The 26,267-nt window shown below is 52.1% G+C and overlaps 1 protein-coding gene across 8 annotated transcripts in view; it reads left to right on the top strand.

The window, feature by feature from the left end:
• The window catches only part of PRDM2 (PR/SET domain 2), a 117,032-nt gene extending 94,248 nt beyond the window's left edge, over positions 1 to 22,784 (top strand). For 6 of the 8 annotated variants that reach the window (XM_012534035.3, XM_049695939.1, XM_049695970.1 and 3 more), the window contains 2 exons: positions 16,107 to 16,250; positions 21,673 to 22,784. In XM_012534035.3, the coding sequence (XP_012389489.1) occupies positions 16,107 to 16,227 (121 nt within the window). In that variant the 3' untranslated portion in view covers positions 16,228 to 16,250; positions 21,673 to 22,784. Of the gene's footprint in view, positions 1 to 4,577; positions 4,692 to 16,106; positions 16,251 to 21,672 lie in introns of those variants that run through there. The other 2 variants (XR_007470854.1, XM_033432995.2) reach the window with 2 other exon arrangements.
• The last annotated feature ends 3,483 nt before the right edge of the window (positions 22,785 to 26,267 follow it).

The following is a 26,267-nucleotide window of genomic DNA, read 5'->3' as shown; positions in this document are numbered from 1 at the left end:
CCCTCGGAGTTCAGGCATACAGGATCCAGAAGCTTGAGATGTGGCTTAAGTATTTTTGGAGAAGGATGTACTTCTCACCATCTCCTTTTTCATCTATTATTTATGGATACTGTCTGTACTCCCTGGCAGCCTTCTGATAGGCTTCTGATAATCGTCTGTGAGCTAGGAAGCCAGGGAGGGGTCCTATTGATGGGATACATAAGTAAAGAAGCGCTAGGGCCTGAGAACACCCGGGGACCTCCCTTGTAAGCAAAGTGCACTGCAGAGAGGGGCGAGTTCAGTGTAACACACATGTATAGACTGCTCGCTTGCCTTTAAGCTCCCAAAGCAAATGTTCTACGTGTGGAGAGAACAAAAGGAAAGTTTGGGTGATGATGCACACAGTTACTTCCTCAGCAAAGGTTTGTCGCCCGGGGAAGCACCTTAATTCTGAAATAGAATAGCCTGCTTCGCTTTCCCAGATACCTCTGTCCTGTAATCTGTATTTGGGATGAATATTTTATTTGGTGCTAAGTGCTCAAAAGTGGTTAAATCTGTAAGGATATGCCTGGAGGTTTGTTCCATCCCAGTACTTGCCTCCCAGGCTGCTGGACCTGCTCGTGGATTGGATTTTCCCCTTTCGTTCACAGTATTCCTCCAGAACTTTTTTAGAATTTCTCTGACAGCCAACGCATAGCTTATAGGTGTTTTATCCTCGTATCTTCTTCATTCACGTTTAGGCTCCTTTGAATGAATTTTACGAGTGAGTCTGGTGAGAAGTCTGTGTTAACTTCGCCTTCACGCACGAGCCTCTTTGGATGCACCTAAATAAATTGGTGTCAGATACTATAATTGACATGTAGACTCCGATACGTTCTTATGTCCTTAAAACTAAAAAATTACAGATACAGCCCATTGGTGCCAGCCAGCAGCAGGTGTTGTATTAAGGTGATGTCCTGAATCATGTTGGGCAGGTGCTTAGAGGGGAGAGTAGTTTGCTGGTCCAGTAGGTATTGTTAATTTCAGGCCAAGGAAGTACATTTCCTGTCTGTGTTCCCAGGTGTGTGAAGGGACCCTAGTTTGGATTATCTCCCCAGGATGTTAGTGGACCACCTACATCAAAAAACCACCTGGGAGCCTTCTTAAGAATTTGAGACCTACTAAACCATCACCTCTGGGAGTGGGTCTCTGAAATCTTCATTTTTATTAGCTTCTCCAATGAGTCTTACCCAGACTTCAGAGTTCCCTTATGGTTCTTATAAAGGGGGAAAAAAAATGACATGGTGTCACCACATACCATCATTTTTATTTGCTTCCGGTCTTCATTTTAAATTATTTTCCTTTGCTTATTAACAGTCTCTTTCATATACTCATAACATTTTTTCAGTTCTCAGTACACTTCGCTTGTATATCACCATGCTGTGACAGATGAGCCAGGGTCGCTCAAGAGTTAGGGTCACTTCTGAGTGTCAGAGCCAAGGTGGACTTGAGGGTTCCCTGCCTTGCATTGTTGCTCTTTGTGTATCTTTTTGAGGGGAATATATGACCTTAGGTCATTCACTAGGACAAGCCTGGTTATCGCACAGTGCCCTGTTGGTGTGTGTTCACTCTACCCCAGCACCTAGCACACAGTAGGTACTTAGTATCTGTGGAATAAAAAGAAAGGAAGAAACCTCTGGGAATAATGGAGCCAAAGCCACCACTCCACTTCAGTGACCTCTCATCTGATCCCACCTTATGACTTTAGGGCTTAAAATGTGTATTTGGGGAGCAATTAACTGTTAGCAGCTGAATAGAGAGCATCACTTGGATAAGTAAATGATCAATTAAAATCAGGTTGAAAGAAAACTCTTGGTTATTTGGTGGATAGTTAATTACAATTGGTCTTAAAGGGTTGCTGCCTGGGGGCACGGTCCTCAAGGTTAAGAATGTGTAGTGAAAGCCCCGTCAAAGGGAATTGTGCGCTACAGCTCGTTAACCAAAGGTATTGGTGAAATTATATCCCCACACCTCCCGCCCCCTGCCCCGGTCTACACCGGTGCACACACAGCCTGTCTGCGATTATAACCGAGCATCCTGAATTTCGTGAGGTAGGACAATCCAGATACTCCTTCACATTTTTAAATCCTTTCCCCCAGTTTTTGGCTCTGAAAATAGGGGTCATCCTCTGTCTCTAGCTTTACTTCCTGACATCTACTAAGGAGTCCTCTCTCGTAGAGCCTCCCATATACATGGCCGTGGATGGCTTCCCTTCCGTGTTTTTTTAATTTTTGCTCAAAATGAGGAACGCCTCCCCCTTAGAGCCTAAACGCTGATTGATTTCACGATGCCACACGCACTTGGCTGGGCTGTGCCGAACAAGGCTGTTGCCCAAACTGGACTCATGGCGCATCTCACTCACCTGGGTGGTTTCTCCATCGCGCCCATGAGTCAGAGCCGCTGCGTAATGGGATCCAGCCGACGGAGTCAAAGGGCCACACGCAAGCATTTGATGAAGGAAACACAGAGGTCTCCCATTTACACATTCACCCAACCATCAAGTCCGCGTGTTCACCATGGCCTAAGGAATAATTGGCGTGAGAGCGTTTTGCAGAGGACGGGGCCTGGGAGGGTGGGGTGGTACCAGAAATCTTTCTGAACTGTTGTTAGAATACCAACTGTGGATAAAATGAAATACAGTCGAGGCTCAGTTGATTTTCGTTTAACCAACCTGCCATGTTCATGGATGCCCCTCACTCCCCCAGTGACACAGGGAATACCCGTGCCCTTCGGTGCCCTGTAGTAAAGTGAAATGCAGCCAAAAGTCAGCTGTATTTGTTCCCAAACCTGTTTATGACACTGTTTTAATAACGTTGAATAATAATGTTAACGTAACCATGTTTATAATAAACATAATAACAAATATGCCAGTATTTATTATTGTACGTGTATGAGTTCATTAAATACCCAAACTGATGAAATGTGAACAGAGTCGTTTACGAAAAACAAGTTGAATGCGTAGAAAGGCTTATAGTAATTTGCTTAAAAACTGCTGTCCAGTTAGGTGGGGGTGAGAAACAATGAAAAATTCACATAAAGACATAGGAGCATTTTGCATTTACATCGCTCTTAAAAATTTCTTAAGTTCTTGCCCCACTTGAAACAATAAGTGGAAAACAATAACTAGATGATGCATTCTGGGTGTGATTTAGTCAAGAAAGACTGTAGACCTTGACCCTTCCTTCCTTCATTTATTCATCCGTACACTCAACGTGGGACCAGCGCCTGCCGTCACGTGCCAGGCACTGTTCCGGGAGGATGTAGCAAGTGAGCAAAACCGACACGATTCCCCACCCTCATGGACCTCACATCCTAGTGGGGGGAGACTGACAATGAACAAGCAAGTAACTATATGGAATGTCAGATGGTGAGTGCTGTGGAGAGAAGTAAAACAGGGAAGGGGGAGTAGAGACTATGAACGTGAAAATGGGGGCTACCATGTAAATGTAGCCTGACTGTAAAGGGACTATATATATAGAGAGAGAGAGAAATGGGGGGGTGGGGGAGGGAGAGGGGAAGCAACCCTGTGGACACAGGGGATGAAAACACTTAGAGGGAATGGCAAGTGCAAAGGTCCTGAGGTCGACACATCCGTGGTGTGCTCAGGGGAGCCAGGCCGGGGTGAGAACTAGGAGATGAGGTCAGGGAGGTAACGAGGGGCCAATTTATATTGGCACTTGCAGCCCTTGGGAAGACTTGGCTTTTATCCTGAGTGAGTGCGATTCATTGCAGGGTTTTGAGGGGCGGAGTAATATGGTATGACTTGCCTTTTAAAAGAATCACTCTGGCTGATGTGTTAAGAATAGGCTGAACGGGCCCAAGAATAGAAATATAGACTAGGAGGTGAACACAGTAAACCAGGTGAGAAATGATGGTAGTTGGACTGGAGTGTAGCAGTGGGGCTGGTGAGTAGCAGTGGAACTCTGGATGTGTTTTGAGGGCAGAGCCACAAGATTTGCTGAGGATTGGATGAAAGAGAGAAATCGAGGATGATGACATGTTTCTGCCTCCTCACGCAGATGGATGGAGTTGCCATTCAGTGATGAGGTGATGGAACCGGTTTGTGGGGTACGTGTGTGCTGGAAATTCAGTTTGGGGACGTGTTAAGCTTGAGCTGCCATTAGACACTCATGGGGAGGGTAGTTGAATACACAGGTTTGAGGTTCAGAGGAAGGGACCCAGGGGGAAATGTAAATTTGGGAGTCCTCAGAGTACACATGATACTGAAAACCATGAGGGTGGCCTCCCCAAGGAAGTGAGTACAGCTAAAGAGAAGCAGCCCAAGAATTGAGGCTGGGGGAGCTCTAGTGTGAGAGGCTGGAGAGATTTGGAAGAGCCTTGGCAGTGTCCTGGGCTGAGGTGTGAATGGCACAGCTGTGACATGGGATGGAGGAGACCTTCGTGGGCTGAAGGACTTGAGTAGGCACTCTGTGCTTTGCAGTTCTAAGTAGCTTTCCTCTTCACCATTTTGGAGTCTGCAGCGCTGCTGGAAATGGCCCCCTTGACTTGTCCAGGCAGACACACCACAATCATCCCCGACTTTGCTTCCACTCCTCCAGGTGGTGGGCTGTTTCCACCTGAAAAACCATCTGCGGCAAGCCAAGGAGACCCCATGAAAATGCAAGGCTGTTCCTCAGCTGTTCCCAAACTCTCAGACCAGCTTCCTGGAACAAGTAAGAGACCCCGTGTAACCAGATCTGTTGTTCACGGTTCAGATAAAGGCCTGAGGCAGAGACTCGATGACCCCAGTCCTGTTCCCATTTGCAAACTCCCCAAATCCCCTTGTGTATAACTTGCCTTGAGACTCAGGCACAGCAAAGACGGCGGGAGAGATTTGGGGGTGAGGGTAGGTGGTAACAATGCCCTCTCCATCCCCGAGGAGTGGCCTTCAGAGACAGAAATGACCCCTTCTAGAAATCCTGTCTCTTTTCTTTCTGGGGGTAAAGTAAGTTACACGTTCTGTGCTTGCTTTTCCTTCCCGTCCCTCCCACCCCCAAATAAGTAAAGCAAAGGACAACATGGTAAAGTGAAGCCAATCCCAAAATGTGTTCCATATGTTCCACAGAACACGAACGCGCACACACACACACACACACACTGTTTACACGGTGTTTCTGCGGTCAAGTCCCTTGTTCTGAGCTCTGGTAGCCTGTTTTTCTTCCTTCCTGCTAATCACACTTTGTAATTTTGTATTTATTTATGTATTATGCAGGTAACTACCTTCCCCTTCTAGAACACACGCCCCAGTGTTCTAGAGACCAGATCTGTTTGCTTTACTGCTCTATCCCCAGTGCCTAGCACGGGGTCAGGTGTATAACAGGTGCTTGGTGTACTGATCATCACGGGAATGCCCGGTCTTGTTTAGCATGTGGACAGGAAGGCTGACTCACCTTAATAGGCCGGAGGACACCTCTCCCTGTCGGCACATGACGCCACGTGTATGTGTGCAGAGTTGGAAATCTGGCTCCCAATCTGATTAGCATTCTCGCTAAATCAGATTCAGGACACGTTGCTTCATATGGCTGATCTTAGAACTTTTCTGTCCAAAAAGACTAAATTACAAAAACAAAAGCTTCTGGGTGCTTAAAGGGCCCCCCCTGAGGCTCAGCACAGCCCACGCCATCCCCTTGCAGAATTGTCATTGTGCCTTCAGAGATCACGTCTGTCGGCACACCGCTGTACCCCACGGTACCTGGCACAGAGCAGTCGGTCAGTACACTGTTATCAGATACATGGGGTAAATGACAGCCTGTGTCCTCTTCCTGGGAATGTACACTGCCTGTGGGCACATGAAACTCTCAGAAATCCTGCAGAGACATGTCTCACTGCATGAGCCCGTGCTCTGGAGTAAACAAATGGCTCTGGCTTCCGTCCTCCCTCTGCTGCTTGCCAGCTGTGTGTTGTTGCACAAGCTGCCGAACCTCTCTGTGCCTTTGTTCCTCATGTGTCAACTGCAGCAGTACCCATCTCATAGAGGTCTCGTGGAGACTCCATTTGTTATTCCATGTCAGGCAGTGGGCACCGTGCTCCACATGTAGGCAGCACGGAAACGCTAGCTGCTGTGATGCGCACGGTAATGAGGACGACCTGTGCAACATCTGGGCAAACCTTCCACCAAACCTGGCTTGGGAAATGCTGGTAACAAGGAAGGAAAATCAGGAGGGGTTTCATTCCACATCTGCCACCGCCTGGCTGTGAGTCGGTGGGTTTCCCAGGAGTGTCTGGCTGGGCGGTGTCTGTCCCCTGCAGGGAGGGAGCCTGTTTGAGAGGCCCCTGCAACTGAGCGGTTTCCAAACCTAAAGGACTGCAAGATCCTGGCGAGGCCCGAGCAGCCCAGGGTGGAATCAGGCGACCCGGGTCCAAGTCATTTAGCATCTACAGGCCGCCTCTGTCTCCCGCTCTGTAAAAAATAAAAGGGTAAACTGTCCCAGCCATGACCACCTGACAACCTGTTTGAGGTCAGCTGGGATTCGGGGTGAGGGCTTTGGGGTTCTCGGGGCAGGGATGGGGAGAAGGTGCAGGGGCAGCCTCTGTATCCAACCCCCTGCACCCTCGAGGAAGAGGCCTCCAGGCCCACAGCGCACAGCGCCCCTGCCCTTTGGTCAGCCTTGTCACCCGCTGACTCGCATCTGGTTCAGGCACGTAGCAAGTGTGTCTTTCGTGTAGCTGTGCCAGCCCTGCGTCTGGGCTGCCCTGCCAGCCAGGCATGCCCAGGCCTCCCAGGACAGACTGGTCTAGACGCCTTGGGTAGCACAGAGCACCCTGAGCTCCCACAAGGCTTTCCATCAAGGCAGCCACCTCTTCTCGCTGGCATCCTTGGAGGGGCACCAGACATCAAGTTTTAGAAATCCTGTGATCAGGGCAGATGCCTCATAGGGCTTCTGAGACTCTCAGTCCCAGCAGCTCCAAACCGTGCAAGGGTTTGTCCCTGGAGCTTAACTTCTTTGGCCTAAGACAACTTTAAAAGATGAAGTGTTCGTAATCATTAAATCTTAGTGTCCTTATAGAATCTTGTTATTTGAAAGAGCTTTCGCATCTGGACTTCGTGGGAGACCCATCAGTCCCTTCTGTCCCGAGTTGCAATCTGTTTGCTCTGCATCCATCGGTCTTGTCACGCTTGTATTTGTTTCTGTTTTCTTTTTGGCTTCCCCTCCGTTCTTAGAAGTTTCCTTTTGAAGAAAGCAGACCGTTTCGGCTCAGTCGGAGGGAAAGAGAAGGTCCGGCATCTGGGCTAGAACCAAGTGGTTCCTGGGGAGAAGGGCAGTGAGGGGCAGAGACACAGCCAGGGGCAGAGCTGGGCCTGCCCGAGGGCCTCACTCCTCCCTCCAGTCAGGACTCCTCACCCCCAGTTTGTACCTCACAGGCTGTGTGACTTCTCCTGCAGGTGTGACGTCCTCCAGACGTGACCCACTGCACCAAGTGGAGCGGGGAGGGTCTGCTGGGGACCCTGGTTTGAGTGGGGCCCTGGTGGTGAGAGTAACCTTCCGGGAAGCTGCTGCCTTGGATGATTTGGTCTTGGAGAGACACAGCCGGGCACAGTTGGCCTTGGGCTTCATTGGGAGCCCGGCTCCTGCTTTGCCACTTATTGTTCAGGGAACCTTCTCTGAGCACCTCCTGGTGCCAGGCCTGGTGGCAGGTGGGCAGGTGGGTGAGAAGTGAATAGAGTCACCCTGTGCTCTCCAGGGTCGAGTCCCCAGTGAGAGGCAGGCAGGTGGAGGCAGGGACAGAGCTGGAAGTGCCCTCGCCTGGGCCATGTTGAGAAGGGCACCTGCCTCCCAGGATTGCTTTTGCCCAAGTCCACAGGGGCCCCTCACTGCCCTTCCTCTCCATCATCAGTGTCCCCCAAAAAGCAGTGCGACCAGGCATGTCCCCACCCCCCGCCCCACTCCTTCCCAAGAACAACTTGCTGTGTGACCTTGAGCAGGTGACCACCTCGCTCTGGTTCGTTGGCCTCATCTGAGAGTGAAGGGCTGCTTGCTTGGCCTCTGGGGTCCCCTGCCCCTTGCTTGTCCTGGCAGGGCTGGAAGCAGCCCCGGCTGGGATCTCCCTGCTGGGAAACTTCCTTTGGCCAAGGTCATCGCGGGCCAGGCCGGCCTTCCTGTTGACCGGCTTGTGTCACGAGCTGTCACATGCTTGGTGTTTGGAGTTCAAGCCAAACAGGTTTGGGGGACTCGTGAAGACGTAGGAACCTGGCGTAAAAGCCCCAGGAGGAAGGTATGTGATTGGTTTTTTGGATGCACGGAGGCCAACCAGCAGCCTCCCTCAGGGCTGATGAGAGGAGCAGACTATCTGCGGAGCAGACTTCAGCTCTGGGGTCAGATTCCTGTGAATCCTGCCTGCCTTTCTTCCTCTCTCTCTTTCCTTTCTATTCACGCCTCTCTGTGACCTAAAAGGAGTTACTTCACCTCCCTGTGCAACTGTCCCCTCGGCCATAAGAGGGCACAATAAACCATCTGACGTGGTTAAGGGAACATTAAATGGAAAAACCACCTAAGCTACGAGGGCCCGCGATGCCAACCCTTCATGCGTTAGCTGAGGGACCACGGCGACTGCCCAGGCCAGTGGTTTCGAACCTCTGCCCCATCCCTCAAGGACCACTTTCATTTCCCTCTTCTCAGCCCACACACTGCCAAGGCTTTCCCTATAAAACTTCACTAGGCACGGACAGGGTCCTGCCCCAGACTTCAGAACCAGGCCACCACCTATAGCACGCTGCCTGCACCTGACTCTGCTGAAGGTTTCTCCCAGCCCCACGCTCCCCCGGTTTCAGTGCACAGGTGCCTCTCCAGGGATCTTGTTAAAATGCAGATTCTGACTCAGGAGGTCAGGTGGGGGCTGAGTAGCTGTATTGCTGACAAGCCCCCAGGGACTGCCGATGCTGGTCCGCGGACCACACTTTGAGTAGATGGGTCCAGACCAGTGGCTGCTCTCAGAGTTGGCTTTTAAAACTCCCAGTGCCTGGACTCCGAACCAGCTAAATCAGAACCGGCAAGTCTGAGGAGTGGAGCAGGCACAGGGATTGTTTCCATGTCTCGAGGTGATGCCAGTGAGACCCCCAGACCCCCAGTTCCACCCAGAACTGCTTCCTGGCTTCGTGGGCGGCTTGTGTGACTCTTCTGTGGGCAGACGGCCACCCCATCAGGCTTTTTGGAATATTGAAAAGAGCTTTTTGATCCCCATCACTACAGGGACTGTGTCTGGGAGGGGGCCCAGGCTTTGGTGTCAGGTGGTCTTGGATTCAGGTCTTGGCCGCACCCTGTTGGCTGATAGAGTGTGGACATGGGCCTCCTCACCTCTCTGGGCTTCCGTCTCCTCCTCTGTGAGATGCAGGTCATCACTGTCCTGCTTCCGGGAGTGAAGCCCCTGCAGTAACTCCCGGTGTACAGTAGGCACCTGTGTAAATGATACTATTACCTTTTTTTCCTTGTTTGACATCCTCATTTTGCAAGCAAGACTACCCTGGCTCAGAGAGGTGGTGGCATTTTCCAGAGGCCACACAGCACGTTATCGGTGGTTCAAGGGCTGAAGTTCGGGCTCCTGCATCCCAGGGCTGTGTCACTACTCCCACCCCCGACTCCCAGCCTGGGAGACCCATTTGAGTGCAAGGGGCCTTCCTGGAGCAGAGGGTGGAGCCTGCTTGGATGCCGACGACCGTTCCTGGCAGTGGCAGGTGCCAGGAAGCAGGAGGTGGCTCCCGCGAGCTCCCACCTGGGGCTTCACCCACCTCCAGGGAGCGTCAGTATCATCTCAGCTTGTCTCGCCTTTGACGTCGGCTCACACGCCCTTTGCCTCTCCCTTGCCTCCTGCAAAAATGCTGAACGTCAGACACCAACTTCAAATGATTTGCTCTCTCAGAATTTGTGGAGAGTTATGTAAGACGCCGCGGCGGCCGTGTGGCCTAACCAGCTCTGGGGGTTGCATTCCACGAGGCCCCTCCTGACTCCTATGCAGGGGAAGAGGTGGAAGGCGGGGACGCAGGCAGGGTCTCCGCTCAGAGCGCCCAGGCAGCCTGGCAGGGAGCATGATGGGGAGGCACCCCGGAGCCCCGGAGCGCGCGCCCTGGAGAGTGTATCCCGGAGCTGGCAGCCCCTCCCCTTGACCTAAAAACTCCTCGGTGGGGTTCTCTGAGCCCCTGCTGCAGTTCCTCTCCTCCCCATCTCTCTTGAACTCACTTCTCTCAGGCATTTGTCTCCACCATGTCCTGGAAGCTGCTGTTGCTAAGGTTACCAGCAGCCTCTAGGCAGCTAAATACCGTGGCTGGTTCTGTCTGTCTTCCTGAACGTGTCGGCAGCGTCAGACACTGTTAATTCTCCCTTTTCCTTGAAATATGTGTCACCGTGGACACCGCTCTCACATCACCCCCTGCCCCTCTGCATCCCATCCTCAGTCCCTGGACCCGCCCCCGTCTCCCCTCCCCCCGGTGAGCCTGTCCAGCCCCCCTAAATGCTGACCCGTCCCAAATTCATCAGTTTCATTTAACCCGCCCTCTTGATTTCTCCCTTGGGTGTGTAATGAACGTTTCAAATGTAATCTTTTCAAAACGGTTCTCCCCACAAAGTCGTCTCCTGCCATCGTCCCCTTCTCGGTCAAACCATCCCACCCTGGACTCCATCTAGACTGCCTCAGCGCTGCCCCAACCCTGACACCCAGTTCCAAAATGTGTCCTGATTCCACTTCTCACTTCTCTACATCCTCCGCCTCCATCATCTCTTGCTTGGCGAACTGGTCTCCCCATTTCCGTTCTTTGCTATCCTGCAATCCGTGCCCAGCACAGCGGCCGCATCGGGTCATGTCATCTTGCTGCCCAGAAGGATGAGACCCTCCCCTCTGCCCACTCTTACCTCCCTGACGTTCCAGGCAAGTGAGAAGATGCTCTCAGGAGGTGGGGGCAGGTGGGCACGGCCTGCCCAAGTGTCGGGGAACCGGGGGTGTCCTCATCCCGCTCACATTCCCTCACCTGCGGGTAACACCCATACGGCACCTGTCCCCCGTCTGCCCTGTGAAAGCGGCCTCTTGTGTTAACTGCTCTTCTTGGACAGTCGTAGGGCAGCCAGGCGTCTCTGCATATTCCTCAGCTTTGGATTTCTCTGTGAATTGCCTTTTCGTGTCATTAAATGATCTAGTCAGTGATCGGCAGCCTTTGCTCATTTTTATTAGGCACTCCTTAGTTTGTGTTGTCACTACTTCATCTCCCTGGCCCCAGCATCCCCTGCCCCCGGGACGACCCCGAGATGAGAGGCCAGGTGTGGGCCCTGATCCGTGACGTCACCTTGTCCCCAGCTCCCCAGAGCCCAGTGAGGGCGAGCTCCAGTTGAGGTGCTGACCTCCTTCCCCTGTGACTCATTACCTCGTGCAGACAGCCCTCGCAGACAAACCAACCCTGTTAGATCCTCGCCAGGTCCTTGCATCCCTCTCTCTGCTCAGGCCCCACGCTGGGACCTCCCCGACATCCCCTTTTTCCCCATCTTCTCCCCGACCCTGGCCTTCCCTCCTGCTGCTTCAGTTTTGTTTGTCGTGTGTAGTCCAGTGTATCGGATGCCTCCTTTACCAGAAACCACTGGGGGCTGAGCGAGAACTGGAGGCCCAGAGGCCCCAGTCTCAGCCTCGCACCGGCATCTGAAAATGAGAGTTTTTCCCTCTAGGCATCGCTGAGTCACACGCAGACTGTGAAAGGTAACGACCTCTGTGAGTGTCATTCACCAAAGCTTCCTTGGCAAAGCACCTGGCAGGTAGTGGACACGCCATCCGTACAGCAAATAATGAAAGGCTCCCTACTGTGTGCCAGCCACGGGTCTAGGTGCGGGGGACGTCAGGGACAAAACACCTCCAGTGGAGCCAGAAAACGAACAGCCAGGTAGACACGCAGTGTGTTGGTGCAGTAAATACAAGAAAGACAGAGAAATGGACTCGAGGCTGGAGTTGCAGGGTAGGGTGTTTGCAATTTCAGATAGGGCAGCTGGGAGGGAGGCTTGCTGAGGAGGAGGCCCTTGAGCAAGGACTTGGAGCGGGGGTGGGGGGGGCGTGACTATGGTGGGGAGCCTTCAGGGCAGGGTCCGCAGGAATGGACCGGAGGAAGCCTAAATGACACCCTCGAGGGTCAGGAATGGAACAGCCCTGCCTTTCAGTGCCTTCAGACTCCGGAGGGTTTCTGACAGTGAAGAAGTGACTGTCCAGCCCTTTCTCGATGCCCTGGATTCAGGACCATGAGTGTTATCCATTTTACCGGGCTGTGAGGAAGGATGCTCAAGGGGCCCCACTCAGCCCATGTTCTGGCCCCCGCACTGAACGGGCGCAGACTTCCGTGACTGAGAAGCCTGTGCAGCGGGGATGTCTGGAATCTAGGATCATCACCTCTTCATTCATTAAATTTTGGGGGTTTGCTGTCCACGCCTTCAAAATGAGGTGTTAAGGCTGCTGTGACGAGCAGACCCAGCTCGGTTCCTTGGCCTCACATGCACCGTGCAATCACGTAGATGACGTGGAACGGCCCGTGGAGGGGGCGGGGGTGTGTGCTGAGAGGTCAGTCGGGCGGGGCCCGGGAGCATCTGCAGAGCACTGGTTCCCAGCCCTGGTCCCACACTGGAACCGCTGCGGAGCTTAAAGATGCTGATGCCCGACGCCACCCTAGAGGTTCTGACGTCACAGGTCCGGCAGCAGCCCAGGCCTCCCCAGCGGACTCTAGTGAGTAGCCGGGGCCTCTAGTGAGGCCACGGGGAGGAGGGCTCCACGTGCATGTGCCGAAGGAAGCCCTGCGGAGCCGGGGAGACAGGAGCTGAAGGAGCGAGATGGCTGGGAGGTCGGCGGGGCCGGGCTGTGTGTGGAAGAGCTCGGTCCCCACCAGGAGCCTGGGGTTGAGTTTCGGCAGGGACATGTCACACCCCGCTGTACCTTAGGGAGGGGGAACAGATGGGAGGGGAGCCAGCGGGGGGGTGGGGAGGGGGCCTTGCAGGAGACCAGACCGGGCGGCAGAAGAGAGGGAGGAAGGCGGACGGAGCCGGCAGGGCCCTGGTGGATCCCCTGTGCTGGTGACCCCTGCCCTCACACCTCCAGAAATATCCCCCTTGTGCCGAATTCTTCTCAGAAGGCAAAGGGCCCCCGTATCCTGGTCCCCCGGGGCTCTTCCTAGCCCCGCTCTGCATCAGCAGGCTGCAGGGATTGTCTCCATTTTACAGATGAGGAAGCTGAGGTTGGGAGGCCGGGAGGCAGGGAGGCCCTTCCCGGGGTCACACAGCCAGTGAGTATGAGGATGGGAGCTCGCACTCAGGTCTCCGACGGCTGTGCTGCCTCCTCGGGGCTTATGACTGCTGCCCACCCCCACAGCGGCCACAGTCAAAACCCCATGCGAGTTGATGTTGGACTTGATTGTCATAATAACCCTATGAAATAAAATTGCTCTTCCCGTTTTGTGGATGGTGAAACTGTAGCTCAGAGAGGGTCCATGGCTTGCCAAGGTCACACAGCCAGTGAGTGGGAACCACGAACCACAAGGTGCTCGTGGGTTAAGCGTAACTGTGCTGAGGATTGGAGAATATCTGGTTTCTTAGCACCTCACCTCTCAACCTCAGACAGCTGCTGGGCTCTCAAAGTCCTCCGACCAGAGAAAGGGTTTTCACAATCAGGAAGGAGACTGTCCTGCTGGGCATCACCACCCCAGTCCCTAAAGGAAACACCCAGGTGGTGACTTGGGGTCTCCTCCAAAATTGTGGCCCATAGAGCTGAAAGACCTGGGCTCTGCTCCCCCAGGAAAGTCTCCATCTGTCTGAGCCCCCGTTTCCTCATCCGTGAAATGGGTATAAAATCACTTGTTCCTCCTACTTCCTGGACTGCTGGTAGACTCCGGAGATAACAGCAGACACAGCACTTGGGAATCACAGCGGCTATTGTGTTGCCCTCCATGGGGCCAGGCAGTGTGTGAGGGGTGGCGAGAGGCACCTGACTTCGGGGGCCTTGCCCCTGACCATTAGCGCTCTACCCAGGTGGACGACTAAGACTGGGGAGAAAGCCTGCTCCCGAGTAGAGATGGCTGTGCGGCCACAGGAGCTGGAGGGTGGAACGGAGCAGAGGGGAGCAGAGATGCCCGGCAGCTGCAGAGGGCTGGGCGGTCCACGGTGTTGTCTTTGTTTGACTGATTAGGTTTTTGAATGTTTCATAGATGTGTGATGATGGTGAGACGAATGAAATGGAAATTGAGGGTGCCAGCCCGTTCGTCCCCAAAGCTGCTACATCCTGCTGGAGACGTTGCCCCAGAGAGGGGACAGTGTAGGGGGACCTGCCACGTGCCAGGACTGTGCCTTATTCCTCAGCCGGACAAGGTGTGCAGGTCGTCCGTGTTTCCGGGCAGCCTGGCAGCTAGCTGACTGTCCCCTCCCAGCGTTGGGTGGGCTGGCCGAGGGGTCGTCGTCGTGCTCACCCTGAGGTGCCCCCTGCAGGCCACACCTCATGGGTCTTCTGGTCCATCCGGGGCACAAGCTTGCCGCTGAGCCTTGGGTCTCAGTTTTCCGCCTTGAATCTCGCTCGGGACTGATCGCACAGTGTCGGGGAGGAATTCAAGCAGGGGCAGTCCTGAGCCATGACTGAGAGCCAGGACCTCAGAGGGGATCTCATCTGTGGAGAGAACAGAAATCTTCCCTCTGGCACCTTCTTTGTTGTTCTGTTTATACATTCGTCTATTCTTGTAGGTATGTGTGAGAGCTACCTTGTCAGCTGTGGCACCGTTAGCATCTGGGCGGATCAATCGTCATGGGGGCGTCCTGTGTGCATTTAAAGATGTTTAGTAGCATCCCTGGCTCTGTCCACCAGTTGCCGGGTAGCAGCATCCCTCCCCTCAGATGTGACGACCCCAAATGTCTCCAGATATTGCCAAATCCATGCCCTGGTTGAGAACCACTAATTGAAACCCTTGATGTTTCGGCTTTGAGACGGACCCCATTCCCAGCTCTTTCTCCCTCCCTGGAGCAGGCGAGGTTCCCAGAAGGGGTCGCCCTTCCTGCTTTCCCGCCCACTCACTTCCATTCTTCTACCTAGAGAGGCAGACTTGGGACCCGGGACAAATTACTTGACCATTCTGTGCCTCTGTTTCCCCGTCTGTAAATTAGGGCTAACAGAGAACCCATCTCATAGGAAGAGTAAGATAGTTGATATACATAAAATATTTAGCACAGTGCTGGGCACCACATGTGTTGTTCTTATTCAACAAATACTTATTTTTGTGCTGCTAAGCCGGGGATGCAGCAGCGAACAGGACAAGGGCCCTGACCTTGAGATCTCACAGCTCCTGAGGGAGGCAGATGCACGATTCTGTGGTTGTGATTCAATATAACAAGGGCTGTGATGGGCAAGCATGGGGGGCCGTGGGAGCCCACAGGAGGGACACCTCATCCAGGAGTTAGAGAAGGAAGTCTTCCTGGAGGAGGTGATATTCCAGCTAGGATCTGGAAGGTGAGTACGACTTAGCTGGTTGCAGGAAGGGGAGGAATAATGGTCTGGATTGTCTATCTTTAAAAAAAAATTAATGCTTTCCTGAAAAAGAAATCCAGTTTAATGGGCTGTAGTAGCAAATAGGACCAAACCAGGTCAAGGGATCCAGGTTTATACCCCCTCTGAGATCCCTGACACAAAAGTTCCCCGCACAGTGAGGCCGGAACAGCTGCCAGGTGCAGAGTTCCAGCCTGGAGGGGACCCGGACCTACTTCCTCTTCCTTCTGTAGGCGATGGTGGTAACTTGGTACCAGAACCACCCCCCCCCCAGATGCTTTTGCGGGGAGCATAGTGCCCGGGGAGGCAGGCGGGGAAACGGTGAAGCTGCCCTCTGCACAGCAGTGTCCATTCCTGGCTTGCCTGCCCATCCAGTGGGGGTCCTGAGGGCGGGCCTGCCCGGTGCAGTGTCTCAGAACCCCGCTTGTGGACGCTTCTGCCGGCCCATCGCCTCCGAGTGGAGGGAAGGGGGTGGGCGGAGCATGGTGGCGCTCACTCCGGTTGTTCAAGGTGCCTGGAGAGGCGGTGCCAGCACGAGACCTCCCGGGTGCTGTCTGGGTACCCACCGGGCTGGGCTCCTGGTGATGCTGTGTGTTATTCCTCTCCCCACACAGCTACAGTCTCCGCCTGGCATCTCGATGTCCTCCGCCAGCTGCCCCATACATCACCAGGCAGTGTAGGAATGTCAAGGCCACAGCTGCAGCCCAGTTCCAGGGATCCCTCTTCAAAGAGTAGATGCTTCGCCTGCTCCTTGACAGGTACGCGGAGGGTGGAGCAGCCTCCGGTGGCTCTGGGGGCCGAGGGGCAGGGCTTGGATTTGGGGGTGGGCTGGGCAGGAGAGAAGGGGGTGTGCTAGGTGGGGCAGGGGGCCTTCCTGCAGGGAGGGTATATAGTGGCTGAGAGTGTAGACCCTGGACCATCTGGTTCAAATCCCATCTCTGCCTCTTACGGGCTGGGGGACCTCAGCAAGTTATTCTGTCTCTCTGAGTCTCAGTTTTCCCATCTATAAAATGGGGATGACAGTAGTATCTACTTCATAGGACTGTGAGAATTACAAGTGTCAAATGTACGAAAGCACTTAGAACAGTGCTTCGCACAGATAAGCACCAGGTAAGCCTAAGTATTAGCGATCGTTACTGTAATAATAATAATGATAATAATACTCAGCACTTAATTGAGACCTTCAGCGGCTTTACGGCCAGAAAAGGTTATGGAGTCCCTATTCCCACAGTGTATTTGAAAGTGGAAGTAATACTAATTCATAAAGTATAAAAACTTGGATTTATGTTGGACTAGAAGTTTCCTTCCAGATTTTCTGATGGTGAAACCTGAATTCATTCATGGATGCTGGACTTTTCCTCTTGGGGGGCCGGGCTTTGCCAGTGACCTTGAGCAGGCTTGGGTTTCCCTGCTGGTGACATGGAATGTCTTTTTTCGTTGTGTCCCCGAGACCAGCATCTCAAGCATGATTGGGGCACCGGTTAAAAATACAGACCCCAGGATCCCACTCCAATTCACTAAACGAGCATGCTGGTGAGCAGGGCCTGAGAATCTGCATTCGCAGGTGGCCCCGTGGCTCTGGGACACACTCAGATTCGGGGATGGATCCCTGCTTAACACGGCCAAGGTCACTTGGAATGAGACCGCGGCTGTTTAAGGCAAGATAGGCTGAATTCCGAAGCTCTGGGGCCTTTTGTGCTGTGCCTTTCTCCCTCACGCCTCTCCTCTCCTTGATGGCTCGCTCACTCCTCTCTCCCACCGCAGGTGGAGTTTCTGGGATTGGCCTTATTTCTCTGGGGGTTCACTCAGGAAGGGAGTGGAAATAAAACCCACTTTCCCTAGAGAGTTTGTGCTGCGCAGCTGGCACTGAGCCCACCTCCTGGGCACCAGCTCCTGAGAGGGGAGGTAAGCCCAAGTCCAGAGCGCAGTGGAGCAACGTTGCGTGGGTGCTGCAGTGCTCAGGACTGCACGGCCCAGGAGACCATCCCCCCTCCCACTTTACAGCTGGAAGGGTTGGGCCCCGGAGAGGAGGCTCGGCTAGAGTCTTCTGGAGAGCGGCAGGCAGAGCCAGGATGTGCAGTTCCCCACTCTGGGTCCCGTGCGTGTCCTGGGATCATCCTTTTGGCAGCTGCGTGGACTTTCATGATGATGGGCTGGCAGGGTGTGGCTTCCAGCTCAGAGCAGGTGTTCTTTGCAGCCTGAGGGAGAGGCGGGTGCAGCTGGACTGATTCCTGCCCAGACCGGGGTGTTTCTGTCGGCCACTGCAGTCTCAGCCGTAAGCATGCCTTGCAGCTTCAGGCCCTCCCCTGGGGCCCGTGCTCAACCCTAGGTGAATTCTTTTCCCTTAGTTTCAAATGTGCGCAGCTTCCCAAGCTGGGTGCTCGGATGAATAGAGGCCCAATTTCATTTGTATCTGCAGCTCTCAGCTTCTGTTCACTCACCAACAGTGAATGTTCAGAACTCAACAGTTTACTTTCAAAGTGACTGAAAATTGCTCCTTAAAATCTTATTTAACTTTTTCCCTAATTTTTAAATTTGTATGTATAATAAGTATGTGCTACTTATTATTTCAAAAAATGACTTTTTTTTTTTTAAACACCTTATACTATTTGTCTTAGTCTGCTTGGGCTGCCATAGTAAAATACCACAGACTGGGGGGTTTAAGCAACAGACATTTACTTCTTATGGTTCTGGAGGCTGGAAGGCCAAGATTGGGGTGCCAGCATTGTGGGGTTCTGGTGAGAGCTCTCTGGCTTGCAGATGCTGCCTTCTAGCTGTGTCCTCACATGGCAAAGGGAGGAGGCTCTGGTGTCTTTTCTTATAAGGGCACTAATCCCATCATGAGGGCCCCACCCACATGACCTCATTTAAGCCCAATCACTTCCCAAAGGCCCCATCTCCAAACACTATCATTTTGGGGGTTAGAGTACAGTTGTGGTGGGGAACACAATTCAGTCCACAGCACTGTTTAACACAGTTCCAAAATGATGTTTTGAGATGCCACGGCAAAGGATTTTAGCACCGGAAGGGATGTGTAGGCAGATACCCTCACTTTACAGGGAAGGAAACTGAGACACAGAGGGGCAAGTGACAGCCCTGGGATCAGCTTTTTGAGGCCCAGATGGATGATGGATTTTAAGTGGTCTGTGCCCACTGTACAGGCTCTGGGGTTTGTTCTGAGGAAAGGATGACATCCTCAAAGCACCCAGGACTGCCGTTCATCCTGCTGCCCTTGCCGGGGTAGAGGCTCTGTGGCCAGCTTACTGGACAGTCTGACCCAAGGAGGGGACCAACACAGAGGAGCTTGGCTTTTCTCCAGCACCTGCCTTCCACTGCCTCCCTTTTCTGCGCTCTCATGACGTCTCGGGCAAAGCCCAGAGCTCTCTGCTCACTTTTAGGTGTAACAAAGTGCCACGTTGCCTCGTCCAGCCTGACACTCCCATTGCACATCCTAATTTGCCTCTGTCTCTTTCCCATCCTAAGGGGCCAGCTGGACTTCTGCCCTAGGGTCTAGGAGGGGAGGTCCAGGGCAGGGACTGGCACCTCTCACTGGTCTGGCCGCTGCCATGATCCTCCTCTTGGCTGTCACTGTTCCTTTGGCTAAGACTGGCCGGCCTTGGGGCAGACTTCCCGGTGCTGGCCCTCCCACAGGGTCGCAGGAGTGGGGTGTGTGGAGGGTCTCCGAGATAGGAGAGCGCCCCTCTGGCTCAGCCTCTGCCGACCTCCCCTCAGCTCCAGTCCCAGTGGTCCAGCCACAGCGCCTGCTGCTGGGGTCTCCTTCCTGGAGGGCTGCCTCTCGGGTGGGGGGCTGGCAAGATGGCTTCTTTTTTGGATCTCACCCCATGACCCACAGGGGACTCACATATACTAGCCACACCAAACCAGGGGAATGCAGAGCGCTCCACGCTGGCCCGTCTCTACGTCCTTCTCCTGCTGCTGCTTCTGCTTCGATGGGCGGGGCACATGCAGGCCTCCACCGGGCATGAGGCTCCCTCTCTCAAAGACACCCTGCTCCGCTGCAAGCAGCTCTTTCCAGCCCCATCAAGAGGTCTTGGGGAGTTGGAACTGACATAGTGTAGTGGTTAAGAGCACACTTTCTAGAGTTGAATCCCGGCTCCAGTAATCCTGGCAGGTACTTCACTTCTCTGTGTTTCAATTCGTCCGTCTGTAAAGTGGGTTAATAATAATAATATCACACTATACCATTTTATATAAAGGACTTGAGCATCTGTGGATTTTGGTATCCATGGGGGTCCTGAAACCAATCCCCCTGTGGATAGTGAGGGATGACTGTACCTCTCTCACGGGAATATTGTCAAGATTGCGTAGGTTAGTGCAGTAAGTCCCCTACATGTGAACCTTCAAGTTTCGAACTTTCAAAGATGGGAACGTGCGTTCGCATGTCCAATCACATAAGTTAGTTCACGTGTCTGGCGTACATTGTCACGTGCATGCATCCTCTACAAGTGGCTGTGCTTTTGTGAACTTTACTGTACAGACTGTATAGAGTACAGTAGTACCCCTATTGCTGACCATCCTTCAGCTCTACCATCTCCCACCTCTTCTCCCTCCTCCAATCAGTAACTCTTGCCTGTTCACTTGATGCCAGCCCCTGCAATGCCAGCTGTTATACTGTACTATTGTACTTTCCAAGGTACTGTACTGTGAGATGAAAAATGTTTTAGTTTTTGTGTGTGTTTGTTTTTTATGTATTATTTGTGTGAAGAGTATTATCAACCCATTACAGTACAGTACTATATAGCCGATTGTGTTAGTTGGGTACCCAGGCTAACTTTGTCGGACTTAGGAACAAATTGGACTTACGAACTCGCTCTTGGAACGGAACTCGTTTGTATGTAGGGGACTTAGTGTACATGAGAAGCACATAGGAAAGTGCCTGGTATGTAGTATTGAATAACTCTTCCATAGATCAGCTCTGCTATTATTATTGTCCTCACTGAATTATTATATTAGTAGTAGTTGTAGTAATAATAATAGTAGATAGTAGTAGTAGAATAGTAATAGTAATGATGACCAGGTCCACTGGGTGAGAGAACTGAGCCCCTGAACTTGGCCCAGCGCAATTCCAGGCTCATATTCAACCCAGTGCAGCAAATGTCATGAAACAGTCACTCATGTGCCTGGCTGTGTGCCAGCTACCGTGACTGGGGTTTCCTTGTTGGAAGCATGTGAGCTAAGCCGCTCCCTCGGAACAGAGAGCACACACAGGCTCTGGAGGGGGCTTGACCTGGGTTCAAGTCCCACCTCTACTGCTGGTCATCAGCCTGACCTTGTAAAAGTTACTTCTCCTCTCTGGGCCTCTGTCTCTTCCATTTGAAATGGGGATCTGTGTCACCTGCCACAAGGGTCATTTTGAGTATTAGCATGAAATGAAGTGACAGTGTAATTACTTTGGAAAACTGTCTGGCAGTATCTACTGAAGCTGCCCCTATGCATTCCCCAGGGCCCAACAGTTACAGTGCTAGGGGTACACTCAGCAGAAGTGCATACACGTGTGCACCACATGTTCCTATATTATATATGCACACCCTACTGCCTAGAGTTTCCTTCCACTCGGCATAAACACGTACACGTGGGCACTGTATGCGTCTTCTAGACATACATAAGAACATTCTAGCGGCATTACTCATGATGGCCCCAAACTAGAAACTACCCAATTGTGCATGGGCAGGGGACTAGGCAGATGAAAGTGGCCTGACCCTGCACTAGAATCCTATAACAGAGAAAGGGAAAGAAGTACAACCACGTGCTCGAAATGGGTGCATCTCACAAACACGTTATGCAGAAGAAGCCAAACACAAAAGGATATGTATTGATTGGTTCCATTTATTTCAGTCAAAAAATGGGTAAAATCAATCTATGGTGATAGAGGTTGGCAGAGTGGTTGTCCTGGCAGGGGGGCGTGGTGAGGGTTGGTGGGTATCCTAGAAGGGGGCCTGGGTGGGGCTGACAATTGGTCGAATTGTTTCTCCATCTGGGTGTTGGTTACACAGGTGTGTTCACTAACAGTTCGTCAAGCCGTACTCTTCCATACGTGTGGTATACTTCCAAAAATAGTTTAACTAGAAAAATGAAGTAGAGGGATCATGGTTGAAGAGCCCAGGGTAGGCCCTGAATATGTAGCCGTCATTATTATTTTTCTTTTCTTTTTCTCCTCAGCACCTGAAGTGACCTGGAATCAGTGAAGCCAAAGGGACTGGCCTTCTGGCCTCCAGGGAGTACCGACCTATTCCAGATCCATGAGCCTGCGAGAGAGAGAGAGTGCGTGTGTGTGTGCGCGCGCGCACATGTGCGTGCGCCTGTGGTCTTCAGATGAGGGTCCTGAACCCCAGGGAGGCAGGAAGGCAGCTGATTGCACGCCGTGGATGACACCTGGGTGCAGCCCCCGGCCCATGTTCTGCAGCTCAGCCTTCCTGTTGGGTTGGGGCCCCTCCTACTATGCAATTTTCCAAGAGCTCCTTGATCCTGCTTTTTGCTTCTCCAGTTGTCTTTTGCCACGGCAGGGACTTGGGTCTGGCCCAGGGGTCAGCTCCAGCCCCGTCCGGGGAAGGCCTTCAGGAGGAGGCCAAGTTCCCCTTCCAGGCAGCCCCGCCCCTGCCTTCCCTCGCCCCCAGTGTCTCTGGGAATCCGTGGTGTGTAGACACTTCGGAGCCTTGGTGATCATCCCCCTTGGCCCTTGCACTTGGAAGACTTCCTTCTTTGCCTGAGCAACCTGAGCCGCTGGCTCTCGAGTCGTTTCCAGATTTGTCTTTCTCATCAGTCAGGCCCTGTGTGTCCAGGAGAAAGTCCTCATCTCCGTTTATAGATCGGCTCCTCCCGTGGGAGAGGCAGGGGACAGGATGCTGTGAGGGCGGTGCGGGGAGCTCTCCCGTGTGTGCTCTTCTGTGCCTCCCTTGGTGGGACCATCAACACCCTTAGGGTCTGAGCTTCTCCAGTTGGCTGAAAAGGGAAACAAGCAGAAATTGGGAAATGAAAAGTAAGCTGGAGGATTAAAAAGCCTAGGGGGGAGAAAAAGAGATTTCCGGAGGCCGTCTACCGCCTGCCAGGGAACGATGGACCTGGCTCCATCTCTGATGGAACAGTCCATGTCTCGGAGAAACGGGTGAGCTGAGCTAGGAGTTTGGACCCAGTTCAGTGAGGGTCTTGGGTTTTGTGCCTTTGGGGCAGACTCTCAGACAAGGATGTCCGAGACCACTTTGGCGCTGTCTTCTCAGCCCCGGTTCGGATGGTGATACGTCAAACCCAAAGCGGAAGGAGGGAACTCCTCAGAGGACTCACGAGTGGTCGTGCAAAAAAAAAAAAAAAAAAAGGGACTTTTTTTCAGGGCTACTATGGTTGATCTTGCAACTCTGTAAATATGTATGTAGACACTTTTAAAAAGCATGTATTTATGTCCCTGACTGTAAATGCCCCATTTTTAAAGTTTTATAACTTGTGTTATTTAATGAATCGGTCGACTGGCTGCAGTGTGCGATTTGATAACCGTCCAGGAGGAAGGTCTCACGAGAGCCTCACACGGGCAGAAAAACGCTGATCGTTGCCCTACGTCACAGTTTTCCTATTTCCCACCCAGCTACAAACCGTGGTTGGTTTTAAATTCTCACAGACTGGAATCCTTTGGCCCACTCCTAAAATTAACCCTCCACGAGCATGAAAATCTATAGCTGTTCCTTAACCTAACAAGACGATTTTTGTCCCCTCAATGTTGACACTCGTGAACCGTACCCCAGCCTCTCAGTTCTTGAGGGTGTTTTTCCTTTCAGCAGCGAGGGAGGTCCACGAACCGCAAGCTTGGAAAGTCACCTTCAGCCAGTGGCGAGTTCTGGAAAACGTTGTGAGGCCTGGGGAACACTCATGTTTTGCACGTGTGAACGTGCTGGTCAGCCTCCAGCACTCAGACTGTCAGGAAAACTGTCACGAATGTTCTAATCATGAAAATGGGGGGGGGTGTTTTTTTTAAAAAAAGCTGTGTTTGCTGGTCAGTGAAGGTCTCCGAGCGTGGGTCTGGATTGCAGAAGAGGACATGTAAAGAAAATTAACAATAAAAGTGTGAAGCGCGATTGCGAGGAACAGGCGTGGGGGTGATCATTTTGGTTCCTGTGTTTCGTTTCTTGTGTTTTGGTGACTTCTGTGTCTGCGGGCTGGGGGTCCTTGGCGGCTCCATTCCAGCGATGAGGGAAACCTAAGGTTCCCAGGAAGCCCCCTGTGGAAGTACCCCACCCGGTGAGCAAGCTTACTTACCCTTCCTTCACATCCCCTCCCTCACCCGCCAGCCCGTGAGTTAAGCCATTTGGCTGAGACGAGAAAGGCCTCCTGTGATTGCAAACATATTCTTTGCTTTAAACGGCTTCATTGGAGATGGAATTCACATACCGTACCATTTACCCTTTTAAGTGTACAAATCATTGGTTTTTAGTATATTCACAGAGTTGTGCAACCGTCCCCGCAGCAGTCAATTTTAGAACGTTTTCAGTCACCCCCAAAAGAAACTCCAAACCCATTAGCAGTCACTTCTTATTTCTGCCCAAGCCCTTAGCCCTTGGCAACCACAAATCTGCTTTCTCTCCCTGCAGATTGACCTATTCTGGATATTTCATATAAATAGAATCATACAAAATGTGGTCTTTTGTGACTAGCTTCTCTCACTTTGCATAATGTTTTCAAGGTTCATCCAGGTTGTGGCATGTATCGGGACTTCATTCCTTTTTACGGCCAAATATCCCATTGTACTGCATATGCCACATTTTATTCATTCTTCAGTTGATGGATTTTTGGGTTTTTTCCACTTTTTGGATATTAAAAAGAATGCTGCTATGAACATTCCTATAAAAGTTTTTGTGTGGATATAAGTTTTTTTTTTTTTTTTTTTTTTTTTTTAGTATATTGCTGGGAGGGAATTGGTGGGTCACGTGGTAAATCTATATCTAACCTTTTGAGGAACTGCCAAAATTTTCCAAAGTGGCTGCACTATTTTACATTCCCACCAGCAGTATCGGAGGATTCCAGTTTCTCCACATTCTCCCCAGCACTTGTCATTGTCTATTTAATTTTTGCCCTCTTCGTGGGTGTGAGTACAAATGAATTCTTTTGAAGAGCTAACTGTCCTTCTGATCACACATCCTAGCAGAGTTAGATAAAGGCCCTTGAGAGGATGGGGTGAGGACAGGTGAATTATGATGGAAGGTGAGAGAGAAGCATTTTCTTGGGTTTGCGGTGGGTAGACGGTAGGAGGTCCCCAAGTGGTCTTTGCCCATATCCAAATATTTCAGAGGGACAGGAGGAAGAGCACAAAGTTTTGCCTTTTCACTTAAACACTTTCTCTAAAAACGTGATAAGATGTCATATTAGAATTCTCTAGAGAAACAGGAGATATATAGATATAGATATATTAATTAATTATAGGAATTGGCTCACAAGATTAGGGAGGCTGAGAAGTCCCATGATCTGCCATCTGCAAGCAGGAGACCCAGGAAAGCTGGTGGTGTAATTTATTCTGAGTCCAAAAGCCTGAGAACCAGGGGAAGCTGATGGTGTGAATCCCAGTCCAAGGGCAGGGGATGAGATATCCCAGTGCAGGCAGTGTCAGGACAAAAGGGTGAATTCCTCTGCTTTTTGTCCTGTTCAGGCCCTCAATGGATTGCGTAAACCCACTTACACCATGGAGGGTGACCTACTTAATGTTAATCTCACCCGGAAACACCCTCACAGACACCCAGAAACAGTGTTTAATCCAGGCTTGCCATGGTGTGTTCAAGTTGACACAAAGTAACCCTCACACCTTACTTTCCATTCTCTGGAGGAAACTTACCTAGAAAGCAAACATTGTGGAACCTCCCGGTGAGGTGAAATCCAAACATCAGGCTCTTCCACTTTGGCTGACCCCTGGTCTGGGCCTGCAGAGATGAATTTCCCACAGGCCTGGCTATGGAGGGAGTGGTAGTGTGGGAGGGGCGGGAAAGTAGAGAAGAAAGGAGGCTGTTTTGGGAAATGAAAGGGGCTGGTACAGAGCTCAGCCTTGGGTGATTTGACGGCATAGAGGTGGGATCCCTCACCAACCTGGGGCATTAGGGAGGGCTTCCTGGAGGAGGAGGCCTGTTGCAGACCCTGACAGTTCTCCTCACCTGATCTCCACATTGGGCTTTAGAAAGATTCATGAAGGTTTCTTAGTTATTGCAAGTAGCCTGGAATTAAAATAACAGTGTCCATTAATGGACTACTTTTCAGCTCCATCAGATACCCTCACACACATAATTCCATCTCATTCTTCTAATAAGCCTTGAGGTAGACTGGGCAGGTCTACGGTCTCTTCTACCAGGTGGAGCTCTGAGAGCAGGCAACTTACCCAGGTCACACCTGTTCAGTGTCAGCTGGGACCTGAGCCAGCCTCCGAATCGAAGCACAGGGCTGTCACCCACAGGCACCGTTTACTGAGCACTGCCACATGCCACACATGCCCTGCACTATCCCTCTTCTGTCACAGCAGCCCAACCACATGGTACCTCGATAGCCAGTTCACAGATGAAGAAACGGAGGCTCAGACACGTTAAGCTATTTGTCCAGGGTCACACAGCTGGCAGATGTGGGTCAGGAACTGGACGCAGGCCTTTCGGGCTCAATGTTCACTATTTCCCAGTCTCCCACCCCAGCCCTTCAGTGCTCCTTCCACCGCTGCCCTATTGTTCTCCCAGCACTTCGAGGCACCTGCAGGTGGAAAGTCACTAGAGAGGTCAGTCCCCAGGCCTGAGAACACAGCA

The sequence above is a fragment of the Orcinus orca genome, chromosome 1, assembly GCF_937001465.1.
Source record: "Orcinus orca chromosome 1, mOrcOrc1.1, whole genome shotgun sequence".
Lineage (NCBI taxonomy): Eukaryota > Metazoa > Chordata > Mammalia > Artiodactyla > Delphinidae > Orcinus > Orcinus orca.
The sequence above is the reverse complement of the archived record's forward strand: the minus strand, read 5'-3'. Positions and strand labels throughout refer to the sequence as shown.